The sequence below is a fragment of the Misgurnus anguillicaudatus genome, chromosome 19, assembly GCF_027580225.2.
Source record: "Misgurnus anguillicaudatus chromosome 19, ASM2758022v2, whole genome shotgun sequence".
Lineage (NCBI taxonomy): Eukaryota > Metazoa > Chordata > Actinopteri > Cypriniformes > Cobitidae > Misgurnus > Misgurnus anguillicaudatus.
Genome location: NC_073355.2, coordinates 19,425,528 through 19,445,442, shown reverse-complemented (window position 1 = coordinate 19,445,442; position 19,915 = coordinate 19,425,528). Strand labels below are relative to the sequence as shown.

Below are 19,915 nucleotides of genomic sequence, written 5' to 3'. Positions count from 1 at the left end.
CAGAGGTGCCAGCTCGGTTTTAAAATGGTGGATTATTATTTCAGCCGAGAGAAATGAAACAGAACCAAGCACACAGTTGCCTCCAAATGAGATCATTAGTAACGGCAAATAATGACTGAGCTGGTTAGTCGAAGCCTATTTCCTTTCAAATAAATCACGCTGCTGTGAGAGTTAAAATGCTGCTTTTGCCATAAAAAAAAAAAAACGAAGACAGACAGGCCACATTCAGATAAATTGTCTGTATCAGACAAACCACGTCTGCTTGCTTACTAGACGACAATATGGTCTAATAGATTCAGCCTCTATTAAAAGGATAAAATCTCCACACGTGCCACATCTGACACTGGAGACCTCATAGAAACCTCATAGCGATCCTGTAGACTGAAATTGTGTTGCACACTCTTGATACTGAACTGTAACTGAACAGACTCTTAAGTATTATCAATTAATCAACTACGGTCGTATGCTTTCAGGTGACCTTTCTGAATTCACATGCGAGGGATAATAAAGGTGCGAGAGCACTGAGCCCATGACAGACGTCTCCAAATAGAGTTCATGTCACATCTGACAGGCATTTCACTCAATATTTCTTTTATGACTGGATGATCACTTTCAAGCAATGAAAGTGAGATCGATTTTTGTTTGCAGTTGTCATTACTTTGTCTGTGCTTTGCAATGTTTTTTAAATATAATATGAATACAATCTTATCAACATTTTAGATTATCTAAAGTAATTCCATTTAAAAAGTTGTATATTACGGTTTATTTATTCATTACACAGAGACTGATATATTACAAATGTCTATTTCTTTTAACTTTGATGATTATAACTGACAAATCCCAAATTCAGCATCTCAGAAAATTACAATATTACTTAAGACCAATACAAAGAAAGGATTTTAGAAATCTTGGTCAACTGAAAAGTATAAACATGAAAAGTATGAGCATGTACAGCACTCAATACTTAGTTGGGGCTCATTTTGCCTGAATTACTGCAGCAATGCGGCGTAGCATGGAGTCGATTGGTCTGTAGCTCAGGTGTTATGAGAGCCCAGGTTGCTCTGATAGTGGCCTTCAGCTCTTCTGCATTGTTGGGTCTGGCATATCGCATCTTCCTCTTTACAAAACCCCATAGATTTTCAACGGGGTTAAGGTCAGGTGAGTTTGCTGGCCAATTATGAACAGGGATACCATGGTGCTTAAACCAGTTACTGGTAGCTTGTTAGAAAATGAAATCTGCATCTGCATTAACCTTGGACCTCAGAAAACATAGTGGACCAACACCAGCAGATGACATGGCACCCCAAACCATCACTGACTGTGGAAACTTTACACTGGACCTCAAGCAACGTGGATTGTGTGCCTCTCCTCTCTTCCTCAAGACTCTGGGACCTTGATTTTCAAAGGAAATGCTAAATTTACTTTCATCAGAGATCATAACTTTGGACCACTCAGCAGCAGTCCAGAAGCGAGACGCTTCTGATGCTGTCTGGTTGTTCAAGAGTGGCTTGACACAAGGAATGCGACAGCTGAAACATCTGTGCGTATTGGTTCTTAAAGCACTGACTCCAGACGCAGTCCACTCTTTGTGAATCTCCCCCAAATTTTTGAATGGGTTTTTGTTTCACAATCCTCTCCAGGGTGCGGTTTTCCCTATTGTTTGCACACTTTTTTCTACCACATCTTTTCCTTCCCTTCGCTTCTCAATTAATGTGCTTGGACACAGAGCTTTGTGAACAGCCAGCCTCTTTTGCAATAACCGTTTGTGTCTTGCCCAACTTGCGTAAGGTGTCAATGGTCGTCTTTTGGACAACTGTCAAGTCAGCAGTCTTCTCCATGATTGTGTAACCTACAGAACTAGACTGAGAGACCATTTAAAGGCCTTTTTGGTTTGAGTTTTGAGTTAATTAGCTGATTAGAGTGTGGCACCAAATGTCTTCAAAATTGAACCTTTTCACAATATTCAAATTTTCTAAGGTACTGGATTTGAGATTTTCCTTAGTTGTCAGTTATAATTATCAAAATTAAAAGAAAAAAACATTTGAAATATACAAGTCTGTGTGTGCTGAATGAATATAATTTACACGTTTCACTTTTTTGAATGGAATTAGTGAATAAATCTTCTTTTTGATGATATTCTAATTATATGACCAGCACCTGTATGTGTTCCTGGGATCAAACCCACTATGTTTGCATTGCTAATGCAATGCTCTGCCAATTGAGCTAAAACAGGAAAAAACTACTTTGTCCCAAAATGTTTACAAGTCCAAAAAAACCCTCGGGTTCGAAGTTCGCACAGCGAGTATAACGGGGTGTTGTTAAAATACTAAAGACCCATTTGAAAATGAATTAATTTTGTCCCTTAAATAAACCATTGGAAGGATCAATCTCTTCTCCATCTTTCTGTCTCTGCACACTGTAAAAACAACCCAGTCTCACCCCATGGCGTCAATATTTGACGACACTTGACCATGCGTCAATATGTTGACGCGGAGGGTATACCTTTCGCGTCATTTTTTGACGAACTGGGGACTTCAATACTATTAAGTCCGTTGCATTCTCTTTCCTGTTTTCTTACCATTTTTGCGTCGGTTTAGGGTTAGATTTACATAATGACATCCCTACCCAAACCTAACTCTAACCCCAACGCCAGGTGACAACTGTTTAATTTCGCGTACCTAATAGTATTGAAGTCCCCAGTTCGTCAAAAAATGACGCGAAAGGTATACCCTCCGCGTCAACATATTGACGCATGATCAAGTGTCGTCAAATATTGACGCCATGGGGTGAGACTGTGTTGGTAAAAAATGCAGCAAAGTTAAAACAACTTGGTTTTGCAAGTCAATTCAACCTACTATTTTAAGTTTTTACCTGCAGTAAGTTGACATTGGAAGGGTTCTGTCTTGTCTCATGTTTATGTATTTTATTTTGTATTTCTATGTTTTATATTCAAGTCTTTTATTTTGGAATTGTTTGAGGTTTGAACTGTCACGTTTGTCTCTTGTTTCATGTATCTTGCTCTGATTGGCTCCCTTGTATTATGTGTCATATTTGGTTCCGTTTTGGTTATTGTTTGTAGTGTTATGTGTTGTATCATGTTCATGCTAATGTTCTTGTTTATGGATTACCTCATGTCTTGGATATCTGTTCATGTTTTTGGATTTATTAAAGGTTTCACCTGCGCTTAAATCCTGCCATTGTTTCATGTCTGGACAACACGTTACAGATATTACTGATAAAAACAAGTTGACATTGTTTAGCTTAATTAAGTTAAAATGAAGAGTTTGGTTCCAAAACGCAATAAATCCATTTTGACAAATTTCGGTAAAAACGTGTTTTCTATACCAAGAAAGTGACAAGATGAAAACCACTATTTTCTGTTACAAACTTTCACACAGCATCTTTAGGTTATAAAAACATAAAAAATTCAAATCCATAACTTGATTTTCAAAGATTTATTATAAAAACGGATTATTTTTTCCACAAAATGCAATAAATCCATGACAAGTTTTTATTAAAAATGTTATAAATCTATTGAATCAATCGCCTATATAAATGTGCATTCATCTTTGCCATGTTATATTCATTTAGTTGACTAGTTGTACACACTAATTAAAAATATAAACATTAATGTCATTAATCAAAACACTTACTTTGTGATATTAAGAAGTCATCGGTTAAACTTGACGTCGTCGCTTAACGTTTTTCAAAGCGATCAGCTGTAAAATGTTTTGGTCCTGCTCGATTTTCGTTGACTTTGAGTAAAATTATGGAAAGTTTTTCATAAGATCCCCTGGGGTCAATGTGTTATCATGACAGTAACTTGATGCTGTCGGCCCGGCCAAACAAGCACCGGTCTCCCGAGTTCCTCTGCGTAAATTATTAGATGTTGATGGCTTACGTTTCTTTCCCGTCACAGAAAACTATCACAGGTTTATCAATGCTATCAAAGTATTATTTTGTTTTTGTTTTGTTTGGTGATCACGAAGTACATAGTAGATGAGGAAAACTAGGATTCCGTGTACTCAACACGCCGCCATTCTTTGTTTACATTGCGTGAGGTGCGCTGTAATCTGTGGAGGAGTGGATTTATGGCATTCTGTAGAAAAGGGGGAGTGGCGTTTATTGCATTTTGGGAAAAAAGGGAGAAAAGATGACAGAATAACACTGCGGAAATTGGATTTTGCATAAAATTAAGAATTTACTTTATAATACTGACCTGATATAATACTGATTCTGGCAGTAACTAATTTTTTTCAAAAATGGCGTTTATTGCGTTTTGGAACCAAACTCTTCAAATATATGTTGATTTGACAAAATGCTGAATTTTTTACAGTGCGTGTGCTGAGACAAAAAGGATCATGTGAGCCCGAGCCTCTCATATTGGTTGTCGCTCCTAAACGTCGCTCTTTATTTTTATAAACTTAAATGTTTTTCAATTTTGTCGCACTGCTAGACACACCTCCATCGGCCACCAATGGTAGCTGTCGCTTGTGTCACCGAAGATTGGCAGCTCTCTATTGAAATGAATGGGTTTGTGTCACTTTGTTTAAATCCCTAACCCGCCGTATGAGCAATACTTATAGTCATGCTTGCTTTAGCAAACACCGCTAATTACAGCTAGACCAAAGTCAGGGATCTCCAGAGAGAGGTTGTTCTTCCTTTCCACATGAATACTCTTAACCTGAGTTACAGCTCTGGGGTGAATTCTGGGTAATTTTTTAAATAAAGAAAGCGACAAGGGTGGTTTTGACATTGGAATTCTACAGTTTTCTGTTTGCAAACTGAAAAGGATATCAGGAGAACCGCTCCCACCAGAATACTCTTTATTTCCTTGTCCCATTCCTTGTGTACTTGCTGAAACAGCGGAGTGTTAAACGAGACTTGCGATGGAAATGCCACAGCGCAGTCACGTGATTGAGCCTTTCATCTTTGCCCGCCGTCATTGTTTCTCAAATATCAGTGGAGTTAACGCTTCAATAGGAAAATTAATTAACTTCTTAGTTTCAACAGCACCAAAAAGAAGCTTTGCGACCTAACAAATCCCTGGTTCAGGAACAAACAAACACATACACGCTCATACACGCATTCATTATGATAATGCAATTCTATCTGTATTGTATTCACAGATTGTGTGCTAATCAGCTGATGTGATAATCTGCAAACCGGAACAAATGTAGAAGAAATCAACAGGTTTCCCCCTATGCAAAAGGCTTTTTCGGGAAGGAATAAATGCGCTCCATTCATCTGGATATTAAAACTCATAATTCAATTCAATTATTAACTCCACAGTTGGTACAGAAGCACAGTGCTGGTCTTTATTAATGCTCTCCAGCCTCTGTCTTGTTCATTTTCTCAAGCTTTAAATCATGGTTTCATTTGGATCTAAAAAAAAAGATAGTTTATGTTCCTTTGGTCCTGGGTTTGCAACCCTTTAACGGCCATATATGTGAATGAATGGGATGCATGCATTGGCATTGATGGAGCAGTGATGGCACAGGCAACAAAATAATGTCTAGCTTCCAGACCTAATCTCACTAGAACAAACAGCTTATCCATATTACTTTTATCTCTGGATTTTTTTCTTACAAGCTTATTTGCACTTTTTTGTGCAATGTATTGTTCATAGTTGAACAATTAACATTCATCTCTTTCAATGTTAAAATGCAATTGTTTTCAAAATATAAAAAAAGAGTTTTCAGTAATTAATACGCAAAATATTGTGTGTGCAAGAAGTGTGCATCATTTTTAAAAATGCATGTTTTTTAATATATGACTTATGAATATATATATAATGAATAAAATATATAAATATAAAAAGTATATAGGTAAAAGTAAAAAAAAAAATATATAAGGTAAAAATAGGGGTGAACGGTTTTGAAAGCATCATATTTACATTTTTTTAAATCTGGCCCATCTGCTTCTAAATGTGAAGCACCAGGCTTCTCCTGTCGATGGTCATGTGTGAATCGCATACATTAAAATGTGTCATGTGGCACAAAAACAAAATAGGGAAAGCGTCGAAGTGAGACTCGTAATTCACCTACCAAGTCGATAGTACTGTCTGGGCTGTATCGGTGGCTGACCGTGAGACATTAGGGTAATAGAAATGATATAAAGAGATTCCAGCTGCTCTACTTACCCGCCACATTCAGGTAAATAGATGGACTTGTCTTATTTTCTCCGTTCTTCTCATTAACAGCTTGGACGTAGTATCTCCCGCCGTCTGCGGCGCCAGTGGCCAGCACCACGAGCTGGTTCTCCAATGTTATAGCTCTGCGGAAGACAACAAAGGAAATGAAATAGGGCATTGTTAAACCATTATCGACAATTAGTCTGGTAGCCTAACAAATTTCGCAATCGGAATAGAGTGACAGCGTTTTAATTAGCACCCAACTGATGTTCATTGGGTTCCATAAAACTATCTTTGCAGTAAAGTCATTGCGCTTCGGGACTGGGAGATGTCTAGCGTGGAGAAATTTCATGGGACCCTGAGCGTTTTCAATGTACGCGATCCCTCATTCTGACACAAACTGAGATAATCAATGAGCGATAAGGGTCATTACGGACAGAAATACAGCTGTTGATGTGAAAACACCCACAGGCTTGTGTCTAAGTGCGGGAACTGAATGCTGAAACCCACGAATGGGTAATGCTGGGAATAAAATCAACAAGGGTTAGGGACAAAAATGCCACTGAGGGATACAAGAATGACTACAATATATTAAAATACATAAAAATTAAACCAGTCATTATATCAACAGTACAGTATGTATGTCTAACACAGGCACCTCTTAATTTACATTTATGAATTTGGCAGACGCTTTTATCTAAAGCGACTTACAGTGCATTACACAGTTTACATTTTATTAGTATGCGTGTTCCCTGGGGTTCGAACCAATGACCTTTGTATAGCTAACGCAAAGCTCGACCAATTAAGCTACAAGACCATTTGTTTATCCTAATGATTTCAAATGCATTCTAGCAGAGCATTTATTGTGTCTTTGTAACTGGTGTTTATTTGCTTTTTATATAACGCCATAATTGTTTAGACTGACCAATTATATCAAATCATTACTTAAACAGATTTTTTTTACATAAAATAGACAACACCCTGTGTGTTTTATATTATCAAAAAATCATAATTGGCAAAAAAAGGAGTTTAATAGATAAATATTAATCCAAATATTAAATATCTGACCTTGTCTGTGTTAGGACTTGTCAAGACGAGAACCCAAACGCGGACACGATAGATACAAAAATACTCATTTATTAAATACAAAAAAAAAAAAACCACACAATGGGGCAAACAACATGAAACAAGGCTTTAATACAAAATACTAACTGGACTAGACTAAACTTGACACTAAAGTTGACATTTAACAAACACAAAACTAGACTTGGCATAGATAACTTACACAACTTAAAGGTAGTAGGACAAACACACGAGTGAAGAACATCAAACACAAGGACTTTTAAATAGAGACAAAATAAATTACATACACCTGGAAATCATTACAAGTAAGGGATCGGGGAAAAAGTGAGGAGACCCGGAAAATGCGTGGTCAGAATAAACCAATACAAAAGCCACGCATCTCCCACAGAAAACATTGTACTGTCAGAACCCTGCCATGCTGAACTAGATCTAAATATAAAACAGGAATCTGGCAGGATCCTGACAGTCTGTAAAATCCAGGTTAAAGTATCCTAATCTAACAGATGTTAGTCTTTGATTTCACTTTATCTCAATCTTTGACATGACCTTACTCAGTCAATATTAATGTTATCAATGTTATATTTTCACAAAATTATCTTGATGATTTTATGTAGAAATCAGTAAATCACAATAAAATGATGGCAACACTTTACTTGAAGGGGTGTTCATAAGACTGTCACGACACCTTCATAATCATGACATGACACTTGTCATGAACATGAAGGAGATTTTATGATAACAGTAATTAAGTGTCATTTGTTCAATAAATGCAAAGATGACATTGTTTGAGATGTCTTTGTTATGACCACTTGACATTAACCAGTACATCATAGCTTGTCATAAATGTCATAAACATGACATAGCAGAATAATTATCAAACTTAAGAAACTACCAAGCTTTATGGGTTAACATTACATTAAACTGTCATTTAAATGTCATGAATTGTTAATTCTCTGTCAACCAGTTTTATAACAGCATTGTGAATATTTTTCTTGACCTCAACTATAGTACAGTGGTACAAATTAAACTTAAAATGTCATTATGTGTTAATACTATGTTAAATAATTTTAAATACCTCTACACAATGCAACAGACATGTCAAAAGATTACACTCTAAAAACAAACAGTGCTAAATAGCACCTAAAGTGGTTCTTTGCTCGTAATCATAGAAGAACTGTTTTTAGTGCCATATAGCACTGGTGAAGCACCTGTGTAGAACCACATAGTGATATTTAGAACTATATGTGGTGCTATAGATGAATATCAGCTGAGGTCACTCACTTGTCTTCTGCCATTTTGAGTACCTGAAGTGGTCGCAAAATATGTTGTGAGCATCAAAATCGCTATTTTTACAACACTAAGAAGGCTCAAAACAACATCATACTTTGCTCGAAGTATCTCTACACGTGAACTCGAGCATTAAGAACATTGTTTGTGTACACAGAGTTTACAAAAAAGAAGGTTTTGAACAACTGACTTTGGTTGTTTTGGCGTCCGTTCGCCGCCATCTTCCCAGTCAAGATGTATCGATCTCCGAATGCGACGTAAGAAGGGAGGAGCGTAAAGATGGATAGCTCCTAAAGCATAGTTCCATATAAATGCATAAAAATTAATTGTTTTGTCGCAAATGAAAAACAATATTGACCTTCTAGTTGAAAAAGGAGCCTCATATGAGATTCATTCATTCGCATTCGGAAATCGATTCTTTATGTCTGATTAAGATGGCGAGCGGACACCAAAACAGCCACAGTCAGTTGTATAAAACCTTTCTTTTTAGTAAACTCTGTGTACACAAACAATGTTCTCAATGCACGCGTTCATGTGTACAGATCCAGGTGATACTTCGAGCAGTTTCATGTTGTGTCGTGCCGCCTTAGTGTTGTAAAAATAGTGGTAGTTCGGTAGCAGCGGACAGCGGCTGGAAGAACGCATCAGGGATCGAGTAAGCATCACACCTTAACCAAGATGATTTTTTTAAGTAGCATTTCTTTTTATGACAGTCGAGGTGTGAAACGTTGTCTTTCATAGCCATTTCCTGTATCCGTAAGAATCATAGACAGTAAAAGATAAGAAAATTGATTGTCCGTAAATTGTAGCAAGCTAGCCAATGCTTGTCAGTAGCCTACTGGTACTCGGTAGGTACTCAAGATGGCGCATGATGTAAAAGGTCACATGACGGATTTTCATCTATAGTGGTGCTATATGGCCCCCATATGGTTCTACACAGGTGCTTGTTATATGGCACTAAAAACGTTACGAGCAAAGAACCACTTTTGGTGCTATGTAGCGCCGTTTGTTTTTAAAGTGTATACTTAACTTTTTGTATGTGCACAATACATAAAAAAACTGACAACTTGAACTTGTTCTTCCTCACACAGAGGGTTCTGAAATTTTCTGACATAAAAGAAAAAAACAACAAAATATTGAATTAATTAAAGTAATGCAATTAACCTTTTTTGCAGCGATATGACCCATTTCATTTAAATATAAAAATATAATTTTATCAATTTTAATTATTATTATTATTGGATGATTGATTTTATTTCTCTAACACCTGGAGGAAACTTAAAAAAATAACATTATAAACTGAAGAATATTTATAAATTATTTTACACAGTATTAACATTTAATGATAAATAATTTTTATATCACTAGTAAAACGTGGTTAGTTATGTTGTCTTGGTAATGTCAAGTTGTCATGACAAGTTATGATGTATTGGTTAAAGTCAAGTTGTCATAACAAAGACATCTCAAACAATGTCATATTTGCATTAAAAATGACATAATTGAACAAATGACACTTAATGACAGTTGTCATAAATGTGCATAAAATCTCCTTCATGTTCTTGACACTGTCATCTTGTCATGATAGTCTTATAAACACCCTTTTAAGTAAAGTGTTACCAAAATGACTTTAGCTGGGTTTGCAAAGACAGGATGACAAATTGCAAACAGTTGTATACTTGCACAAAAGTTTAATCTGACAACAGTAAAGCAGGGTTTATATCTATCTGATTCAGACACTTATTGACTGATGACAAAGCTGCTGCTCTAATGATTCATCAGAACATGCCACACTTCATCCATCAGTCGCAGGTTTGCTGTGAAGACACTGCGACAGATGTGTATCATTATCAATTTAGTCGGGTGCCAGTCTCCCAACGTTTCTTTAAGGTGAATCTACCATCTTAAACCACCGGCGTGCCATGAAGAACACAGAGGCACTTTGATTACATCCGACGTAGGTTGAATGAAATTGTTTTCCCTTTATTTCCACAGATGAAAGAAAGCCAGGATTGCGTCTCTCGGGCCCTAACTCCTTCTCATCTACAGACTCATTCCCTCCCTTGATTTTTGATTAATTGATGACATCCTCAATTACACATCACTGTTGTCTAAGAGATTTTCTGTTCAGGCGTGACCAATGCGAAAAGCCCTTAAAAGGCTGAGCACGACTTGGGGATGCTTTGAAACTTATGATTAGTTTTTCAGGTTTGTGGGACCTGTAGCGTCTTCCTACACACTGGGCTTACAAATGGTGCAGTAATTACTTATTTCTCTACGAAAGATTGTCAAGTCATCGAGACGTTTTCAGATAGACAAATAAATAAAAAGAGAAGATTTTGCAAAAGCAGCAACTGCAAACGATATTGACGTGCAATTATAGCAAGCTTCGATTCTGCTTATTGCCTCTTTTGCAGTTTTGTGATTAAGTGGAGATTAAAATTAAGACATCCATCAAAAGTTTGCAAATGGCTGGGGGCTTTGCGATGGACCGGCATCTACTGATGAGAATACATCACATCGCAGTCTGCACCCTGACACCTGGCCGCAGATCCGGGTTGGTTTGCTACTGGGAAATAAAGGCACCCTTCACAGATGCTAGCGACGGCTCGAAAAGGTCAAAGCGGCTCGACTTGATGGACTTTTAATTTTTAAATATGCAAAGGGTGAAATAGCTTGGCAAGCGTCAGAGCTTTTCAATTCATGTGTATATAAACAGCTCACCTTCGTGATGATTTAAAGGTGTAATAGCCAGATGCGAGATGCCGTATAACGCTGCAAGCAGAGGAGAGTGTTTACCTGGTTTATGCTGCGAGCGCAATCGATGCAACCTGTGTATATAAAGTGATTTTATGTTTAGTCGGGATAGTTTGTATTCCATTACAATTGTCAAAATGAATGGGCCCTGTTCGCTGTTTAGTAAACAAAGCATGGAGGGAAAGCAATTGGGAAGGCTTGCTTCTGATCCCTAAGGATCTTTTATATGAACTTATTAAAAATGCAGGTTGGGGGCCACGTGAAATGTTAATCCACTTAGAAAAAGTGCTGGAAAGTAATCTAAATATTCAAGGAGGAGGGCAACTTTGATTTGTGGAAAAAGATGCACGCCTCTCCAGGCAAAAGCAACAATATGACCGTCCTGCCATTTTCAATATGAAACAATCAAATCTGAAGATCAATTTACTGACATAACATTTTTATTATCTCTCTTTTGAAAAGAATAGCCTTTGTAAAAAAAGGACATAACTGAAGACGAATGATTATTCTGTTTTCTTCATTTTGTTTACCTGCGTTGGACATATCTGTATTCAGTTCTTTGCAACCAGAAAAGCCATTCACACTATAAAGCCTCTGTAATGCTAAGAAACGTGTGCACGTCGGTGGGGTCCGGGACCTAATTCTCCCAGGCACTGGACGGACCGCTAGAGATAATACATTAATCAACATGGCGAGAACCAGCTTTCAAAAAGCCGGTTTAGAGAATATTTGTTTTCATTTACTGCCATAAATTACACTCTCAAAATAGGCTTACCGGTCTGGGATGTATGACAAAGTAATTAAAATGTCAGCAACTCATATTGTGCTCCTAGTTCCTTGGAGCCCAGCTGTGTAGATCTGACTGTCATTCCAGTTTGATTTATGATGCTCCCAGGCCTCTGAAAAGTTTCTCCCACCCTCATCTGAGGACAGAAAAGCTTACTGCGTTGATGCCTCGGGAGTGGGCAGAGAGACAGAAGCTCTGCTACCCTGAGGCGGTGTGACCTGGAATTATGTCGGAATCAGGGAATACACAGCCTTCAAAGTGTTTACCTCACAATGATGCCGCAACAGAAGAGATGAAAGTCTATCTTTAAGTAAAACATGCAGGGAAACTATCCTGCCAGAAATGTGCCATAGATGTGTAGCAAAAAGGCGGTCTAAATGTCTGTTTATGTGAGACTATCGAGCAGTAAAAGTATCTTGAGGGGCAGACGGAAGAGAGTGAAAGCCCCGGGATCAAACAAATAAAAGCGCCAAGTAAAGGAAATCAGGTCATGGCAATGTTCTTGTTTGAGGATCGGTTGCCTGAGGTGGTCTGTGGGCAAGAGGTGCTGCTGTGCTTTGTGTGGGTAGACAAGAGTCTCAAAAACACACTTAAAGTACAGAGGAAGCGCAGGACCTTTGGAGAGCTGCTGAACCAAAAGCCTAGACCTCGCTGTGTGTCCTCTATAGACCCTTTGTCCTAACTAAAAGACAGAATTTCCACCCTGTCCCTTCAACCTGACCTCTCACAATTCACACTTTTTGTTCCCTCCGTTTGAGTGTGCATTCTGAAGTACACGAAGCCGGCTAGAAATGCTCAGTGTTAAGAGAAGAGGAGGAGAATAAATCCATATACACAAAAGACAAAACAAATATAATAATAAGTGTTACAGAGAGGATGGGACGGGATAAAAGAGAGAAGAGGAGGAGAGGACAGGAGAGGAGAAAAAGGGAGAAGAGGACCAAAGCGAAGAAGAGGACCGAAGAGAAGGGGATTGGAGCGAAGGGAAGGGGAGAAAGGGAAAAAAGAGGAGTGAAGATAAGAATAGAGCAGAAACGAGCAGGGGAGGAGAGGAGAAGAGAAAAAGAGCAGAGGAGAAGACGAGGACAGGATAGAAGAGAAGAGGAAAGATGAGATGACAGAAGAGGAGAGAAAATGAGGAGAGAAGAGGTGAGCAGAATATGACAGGATAGAGGAGAAGAATACATACACAAAAGAGAAAACAAATGTGACAAAGAAAAATAATAATACGTTTTACAGAGAGCATTGGACAGGACAGAAGATGAGAACAGGACAAAAGAGGAGAGACGAGAAAAGAAGGAGATAAAAGAAGAGGAGAAAAGAGGAGAGGGCAGAAGAGCTATGGAGATAAGAGGAGAAGATGACGAAAGGAAGAGGATGGGAAAGGAAAGAAGAGGGCATGTAGGAAAATAAGAGGAGAGAAGAGGAGAAGACAACAGAAGAGAAGAGGATTGGAGAGAAGAGGACAGGAGAGAAAAGGAAAAAAGAGGAGTGAAGATAAGAATAGGACAGGATAGAAGAAAAGAGGAAATATGAGATGACAAAAAGAGAGAAAATAGGAGGAGATGACATGAGAGGAGAGAAAATGAGGAGAGAAAAGGAGAGCAGGATACAGAGGAGAAGGAGGAGAAGAGATTCATCCATTCATTCACATACAGACACAAAAGACAAAACAAATGTGACAAAGAAAAATAATAATAAAGGTTACAGAGAGGATTGGACAAAACAGAAGAGGAGAAGACGACAGGAGACGAGAGAAGAGAAAAGAAAAGGAGGAGATAAAAGAAGAGGAGAAAGGAGGAGAGGGCAGAAGAGCTACGGAAGAGAAAAGGATGGAAAAGAAGAGGAAAGGAATGAAGAGGAGCAGACAGGACAGAAGAGAAGAAAAAATAAGAGAGCAGGAGGAGAGGGGATAGGAGGGGTGAGGAGAGAAAATTAGTAGAAAGGAACAGGAGAGAAGACGACAGAATGAGAAGAAGAGGATGATATGACAGGAGACGACATGAGAAAATATAAGGTGATGACAGAAAAGGAGAGAATATGAGGGAAGAAGAGGAGAGAGCAAGATAGAAAATAAGAGAAGAGGAGAAGGGGACAGAAGAGGAAAGGAATGAAGAGGAGCAGACAGGACAGAAGAGGAGACAAGTTAAGAAAAGGACAGAAGAGGTGAAAGAGAAGAGGAGAGGATAGAAAAGAAGAGAAAAGGGGGGGTCAGGAGTGAAAATAGGAGAAGAGGAAATGGAGACAGAAGAGGAAAAGAACAATGAGGAGCAAACGGGACAGAAGAGAAGTTAAGAATAGGACAGAAGAAGTAGAAGAGAAGAAAAGAGGAAAGATGAGATGACAGAAGGAGAGAAAATAGGAGATGGCATAAGACGGAAAGAAAATGAGGAGAGAAGAGGAGAGCAGGATAGAAGGGAAGAGGAGGAGAAGAGATCCATACACATACATACACAAAAGACAAAACAAATGTGACAAAGAAAAATAATAAGTGTTACAGAAAGAATTGAACAGGACAGAAGAGGAGAAGAGAACAGGAGTGGAGAGAAAAGGAAGAGAAGAAAAGAGGGGAGGACAGAAGAGCTATGGAGATAAGAATAGAAGAAAACAGAAGAGAAGATGATGACAGAAGAAGCAGAAGAGAAGGGAAAAGGAGGGGATAGGAGGGGTGAGGAAAGGAGAGAAAATGAGGGGAGGAAAGAGCAGGAGAGAAAATAAGAGAAGAGGAAGAGGAAAGGAACGAAGAGGAGCAGACAGGACACAAGAGGCGAGAAGTTAAGAATAGGACAGAAGAGGTAGAAGAGGAAAGTTGTGATGACAGAAGGAGAGAAAATATGAAGAGATGACATGAGAGGAGAAAAATGGAGGAGAGAAGAGGAGAGCAGAATATGACAGGATCGAAGAGAAGAGGAGGAGAAGAGATTCATACACATACACAAAAGACAAAACAAACATGACAAAGAAAAATAATAAGTGTTACAGAAAGAATTGAACAGGACAGAAGAGGAGAAGAGAACAGGAGTGGAGAGAAAAGGAAGAGAGGAAAAGAGGGGAGGACAGAAGAGCTATGGAGATAAGAATAGAAGAAAACAGAAGAGAAGATGATGACAGAAGAAGCAGAAGAGAAGGGAAAAGGAGGGGATAGGAGGGGTGAGGAAAGGAGAGAAAATGAGGGGAGGAAAGAGCAGGAGAGAAAATAAGAGAAGGGGAAGAGGAAAGGAACGAAGAGGAGCAGACAGGACACAAGAGGCGAGAAGTTAAGAATAGGACAGAAGAGGTAGAAGAGGAAAGATGTGATGACAGAAGGAGAGAAAATATGAGGAGATGACATGAGAGGAGAAAAAGGGAGGAGAGAAGAGGAGAGCAGAATATGACAGGATCGAAGAGAAGAGGAGGAGAAGAGATTCATACACATACACAAAAGACAAAACAAACATGACAAAGAAAAATAATAGTGCTACTAAGAGGATTGGACAGGACAGTAGAGAAGGAAAGGACAGTAGAGGAGAGAAAAGGAAGAGGAGAAAAGGGGAGAGGACATAAGAGCTACAAGATAAGAGGAAAAGAAAACGGAAGAGAAAGGGATGGCAAAGAAAATGAGAGGGCAGGAGAGAAAATAAGAGGAGAGAAGAGGAGAAGATGACAGGAGAGGCAGAACAGAAGAGAAAAGAAGAGAGTGGGAGAGGATAGGAGGGGTGAGAAGAGTAGTGAAATGAGTAGAAAAAAGGAATAGGAGAGAAGAAGACAGGATGGAGGAAAGAAGAGGATGATATGACAGGAAAGGATATGTAGAATAATGATAGAATGAGAAGAGAAAAGGAGGGGAGGAGAGAGCAGGAGAAAAAATAAGAGGAGGAGGGGACGGAAGAGGAAAGGAACGAAGAGCAGCAGACAGGGCATAAGAGGAGACAAGTTAAGAATAGGACAGAAGAAATGTTAGAAAAGAACAGAGAGAAAAGAAGAGGAGAGAAAAGAAGGGAACAGGAGAGAGAAAATAAAAGGAATGAAGAGGAGAAACCAGGACAGAAGAAGAGAGAATTAAGAATAGGACAGAAGAAGTACAAGAGAGGAGTAAAGATGAGATGACAGAAGGAGAGAAAATAGGAGATATCATGAGAGAAAAGGAGGAGAGAAGAGGAGAGCAGGATATGATAGGATAGAAGAGATGAGGAGGAGAAGAGAGTCATACACACACATACAAAAAAGACAAAACAAATGTGATAAAGAAAAATAATAATAAGTGTTACAGAGAGAATTGGACAGGACAGAAGATAAGAGAAAAAGAATAGGACAAAAGAAGAGAGGACAGAAGAGCTACTGAGATAAGAGGAGAAGAAAATGGAAGAGAAGAGAATGGGAAAGAAAAGGCGGAAGAGAGAAAATAAGAGGAGAGAAGAGGAGAAGATAACAGAAAAGGCAGAAGAGAAGAGAAAAGAAAAGAGCAGGAGAGAAGAGGATAGGAGGGGTGAGGAGAGAAGAGAAATGAGTAGAAAAAGGAATAGGAGACAAGACAACAGGATGGAAGAGAAGAGGAAAGAAGCGGATGATATGACAGGAGAGGACATGAGAAAATATGAGGTAATGACAGAAGAGGAGAAGAGAAATGAGTAGAAAAAAGGAATAGGAGACAAGACAACAGGATGGAAGAGAAGAGGAAAGAAGCGGATGATTATGACTGGAGATGACTTGAGAAAATATGAGGTAATGACAGAAGAGGAGAAAAAAGGAGAGGAGGAGAGAGTAGGAGAGAAAATAAGAGAAGAGGAGAAGGGGACAGAAGAGGAAAGGAACGAAGAGGAGCAGACAGGGCAGAAGAGGAGACAAGTTAAGAATAAGACAGAAGAGGTAAAAGAGAAGAGGAAAGATGAGATGACAGAAGGAGAGAAAATAGGAGGAGATGACATGAGAGGAGAGAAAAGGAGGAGAGAAGAGGAGAGCAGGATATGACAGGATAGAGGAGAAGAGATCCATCCATACCATACATACAAAAAGACAAAATAAAAATGACAAAGAAAAATAATAATAAAAGTTACAGAGAGGACTGGACAAGACAGAAGAGGGGAAGATAACAGGAAAGGAAAAGGAGAAAAGTAGAGGAGAGGACATAAGAGCTACCGAGATAAGAGGAGAAGAAAACATACGAAAATAGGATGGCAAAAAAAAACGAGAAGAGAGAAGAGGACATGAATGGAAGAGAAGAGGAAAGATGAGATGACAGAAGGAGAGAAAATAGGAGGAGATGACATGAGAGGAGAAAAAAGGAGGAGAGAAGAGGAGAGCAGGATATGACAGGATAGAGGAGAAGAGATCCATACATACACATACATATAAAAAGACAAAACAAAAATGATAAGGATTATATGACAGGCGAGGCGATGAGAAAAAATGAGATGACAGAAGAGGAGAGAAAAGGTGAGGAGAAGAGGAGGAGAGGACAGAAGAAAAAAGGAAAAAAGAGGAGCAGAGGACAGGACAGAATAGGAGATAAAAGAAGGAGAGAAGAGGAGAGAGATGAAGAGATCCATACATGACAGAAAAGTAATATTTTAATAATAACTATTATTGTAATGTGCTAGTAATTTAAATAAAGTAGAATCTATTGTTATGTAGAACATCATCAAAGATGCTCCCGCTCTCTATACACAAACAAACAGCTGAACATGAGCTCAGGTGATCAATGATGTGAATATAATGACAGCAGAAAATCTCTCTGACAGACTGTATCCAGACCAGGGGAGGATCCCAACGTTTGCTCTCATAATATCCATTAAAATTAACAGTCCTCTGAAATGTCCTCTCTGTGATGAATGTGCTGGCGATCTGTATGGTGGAGATGTACAAATGAAGATAACCCTGTTACTCAGGCATCTTTCAGCCCAGCACAATAACACTGAATAATCCATGTGCATCTCCAGCAACAGGACTGTGGGCACATCTGAAGGCCATGAAGACATTGATGCATTAAAATTGCTTACCAAAAGTTACAAAATACAAGTAGAACCTAGATAACGATGACATTTACTAATCAAGGTTGCCATACCTGTTGATCGATGGAATTCTGGGACTGAAGCCTTTTCACAAAGAGTAATTACAGAAAGAGCTATTTCTCAAGCAACATTTTAGATATAAATCTCAAACTACAAAAATGTATAATATAGATATAAGCATGACATTTTAAGATATTAGATGCCATACCTTTCCCAGTCCTAAAAAAAAACAGATATAAACTATATAAATGATAGATTACCAACACCCATGGGAATCATAACTTCTCCTGGGTTCATTTTAAAGGGATGGTTTACCCAAAAATAAATATTCTGTCATAATTGTCGCGCTTTTCTCTGTCATAAATTTCTTTGTTTTAATAAACAAGAAGGGAGATATTTTGAGAAATGTTTGCAACCAAACCAATCACTTTTATAGTAGGAAAAAACATACTGTGATAGTGAATGTGGCTTATGAATGGTTTGGTTAAAAACATTCCTCAAAATATCTTCCTTTGCGTTCATCAGAACAAAGCAATTTATACAGGTTTGTAACAACATGAGAGTAAATAATGAGAATTTTCATTTTTGGATAATCTATCCCTTTATAGTCTTTCCAGAAAAACGTGAAGTTATTTTATTGTTGCAGGCAAAAATTGATCTTGCCGCACGTTTTCTTAAAAAATGCGATGGAATATGCGGGAACTTGCAAAAATTGAAAATTGAATTGAAGTAAATGCTAAATTTTTCAACTTTCTGCTAAGATATATGTGATTTTTGCTAAGAAAATGCGGGGATTATGAAATTATGCAAGCCCACGCATATTTTACGCACGGAAATCTGCAATTTATGCTGCAAAAGTGCTGCGTTTTTGAAAAAAGCGCCACCCGCATAAATATGCAGACATTGGCTGATTATGTGTTGAATCATGTGATCGCATAATCGCAATTTTCTGGAGGGACTGCATTTAAAGCCCATGTTATCGTCGTGCGTAAGGTCTACCCTGTAGTTAATCTGTAGCATGTGCGTAGCTCTGATGTGCACCTTGCCAAATTTTGACGGCGCGTCAGTTCTACGTGGATCGTAAACGCTGTGAACCCTTTCCGTTATAGGTATTTCCATTTGCGACGGTAAGAACAAAGATAGGCCAAGTTGAGGAGTGATTTAGCTGAAACTGCAAAAAAAATCATTGTCTATTTACTTCCATCACCGCTGGTCTTTTCAAAACATACACAACAAGCTGCTGCTTCTTTTTCGTTTGTGGGTTAACTTGCCAAGCTGCTTCTTCTTTGGCGGTCATGCTGCTACTGTGGTTACACACGTGGATACTGCCTATCAGCAGTCTGCAAGTGTGTTGGCAGGTCGACGTGGACGTCGTATAGACCGTTTCATCTGAGGCAAGTGCGGTGATGCGATTACGCGTCTGGTCCGAACTTTACATCCAGTTTTTGTTTATTTAATGGTCTGACTAGTTGTTGAAACTGAACTCTTAAACAAATACCACGTCGAAAATAACAAATGTTTTGGTTTCTTAGGTGATATACGTGTTGTTTATTTTGCGTGTTATATAAATAAACTACTTTAAAAGGATTTTGTGTTATTTATTCTTAGCGGAGTTTACCGGAAGTTACGTGTTTTCCACGAAAGCCGCTTGTTTATGTTGTTACTGCTGAAACGTCTATATATGAACCATTGTGGCTACGCCACACTAGGCATAAGGGTTATATCTAGCGAAACAATTGTCATTTTTGATAAGAAAAATAAAAAATATGCACTTTTAAACCACAACTTCTCGTCTATCTCCGGTCCTGTGATGCGCCAGCGCGACCTCACGCAATTGCGTAATGACGTCGAAAGGTCACATTTGTGGACAATTTAAAACAATAA

The 19,915-nt window shown here is 38.5% G+C and overlaps 1 protein-coding gene across 3 annotated transcripts in view; it reads right to left on the bottom strand.

The window, feature by feature from the left end:
• sdk1a (sidekick cell adhesion molecule 1a) overlaps positions 1-19,915 on the bottom strand; it is a 408,423-nt gene that overhangs the window by 171,302 nt on the left and 217,206 nt on the right. For all 3 annotated transcript variants that reach the window (XM_073857057.1, XM_073857058.1, XM_073857059.1), the window contains one exon: positions 6,143-6,276. In XM_073857057.1, coding sequence (XP_073713158.1) covers positions 6,143-6,276 — 134 coding nt within the window. The remainder of the gene's footprint in view (positions 1-6,142; positions 6,277-19,915) is intronic.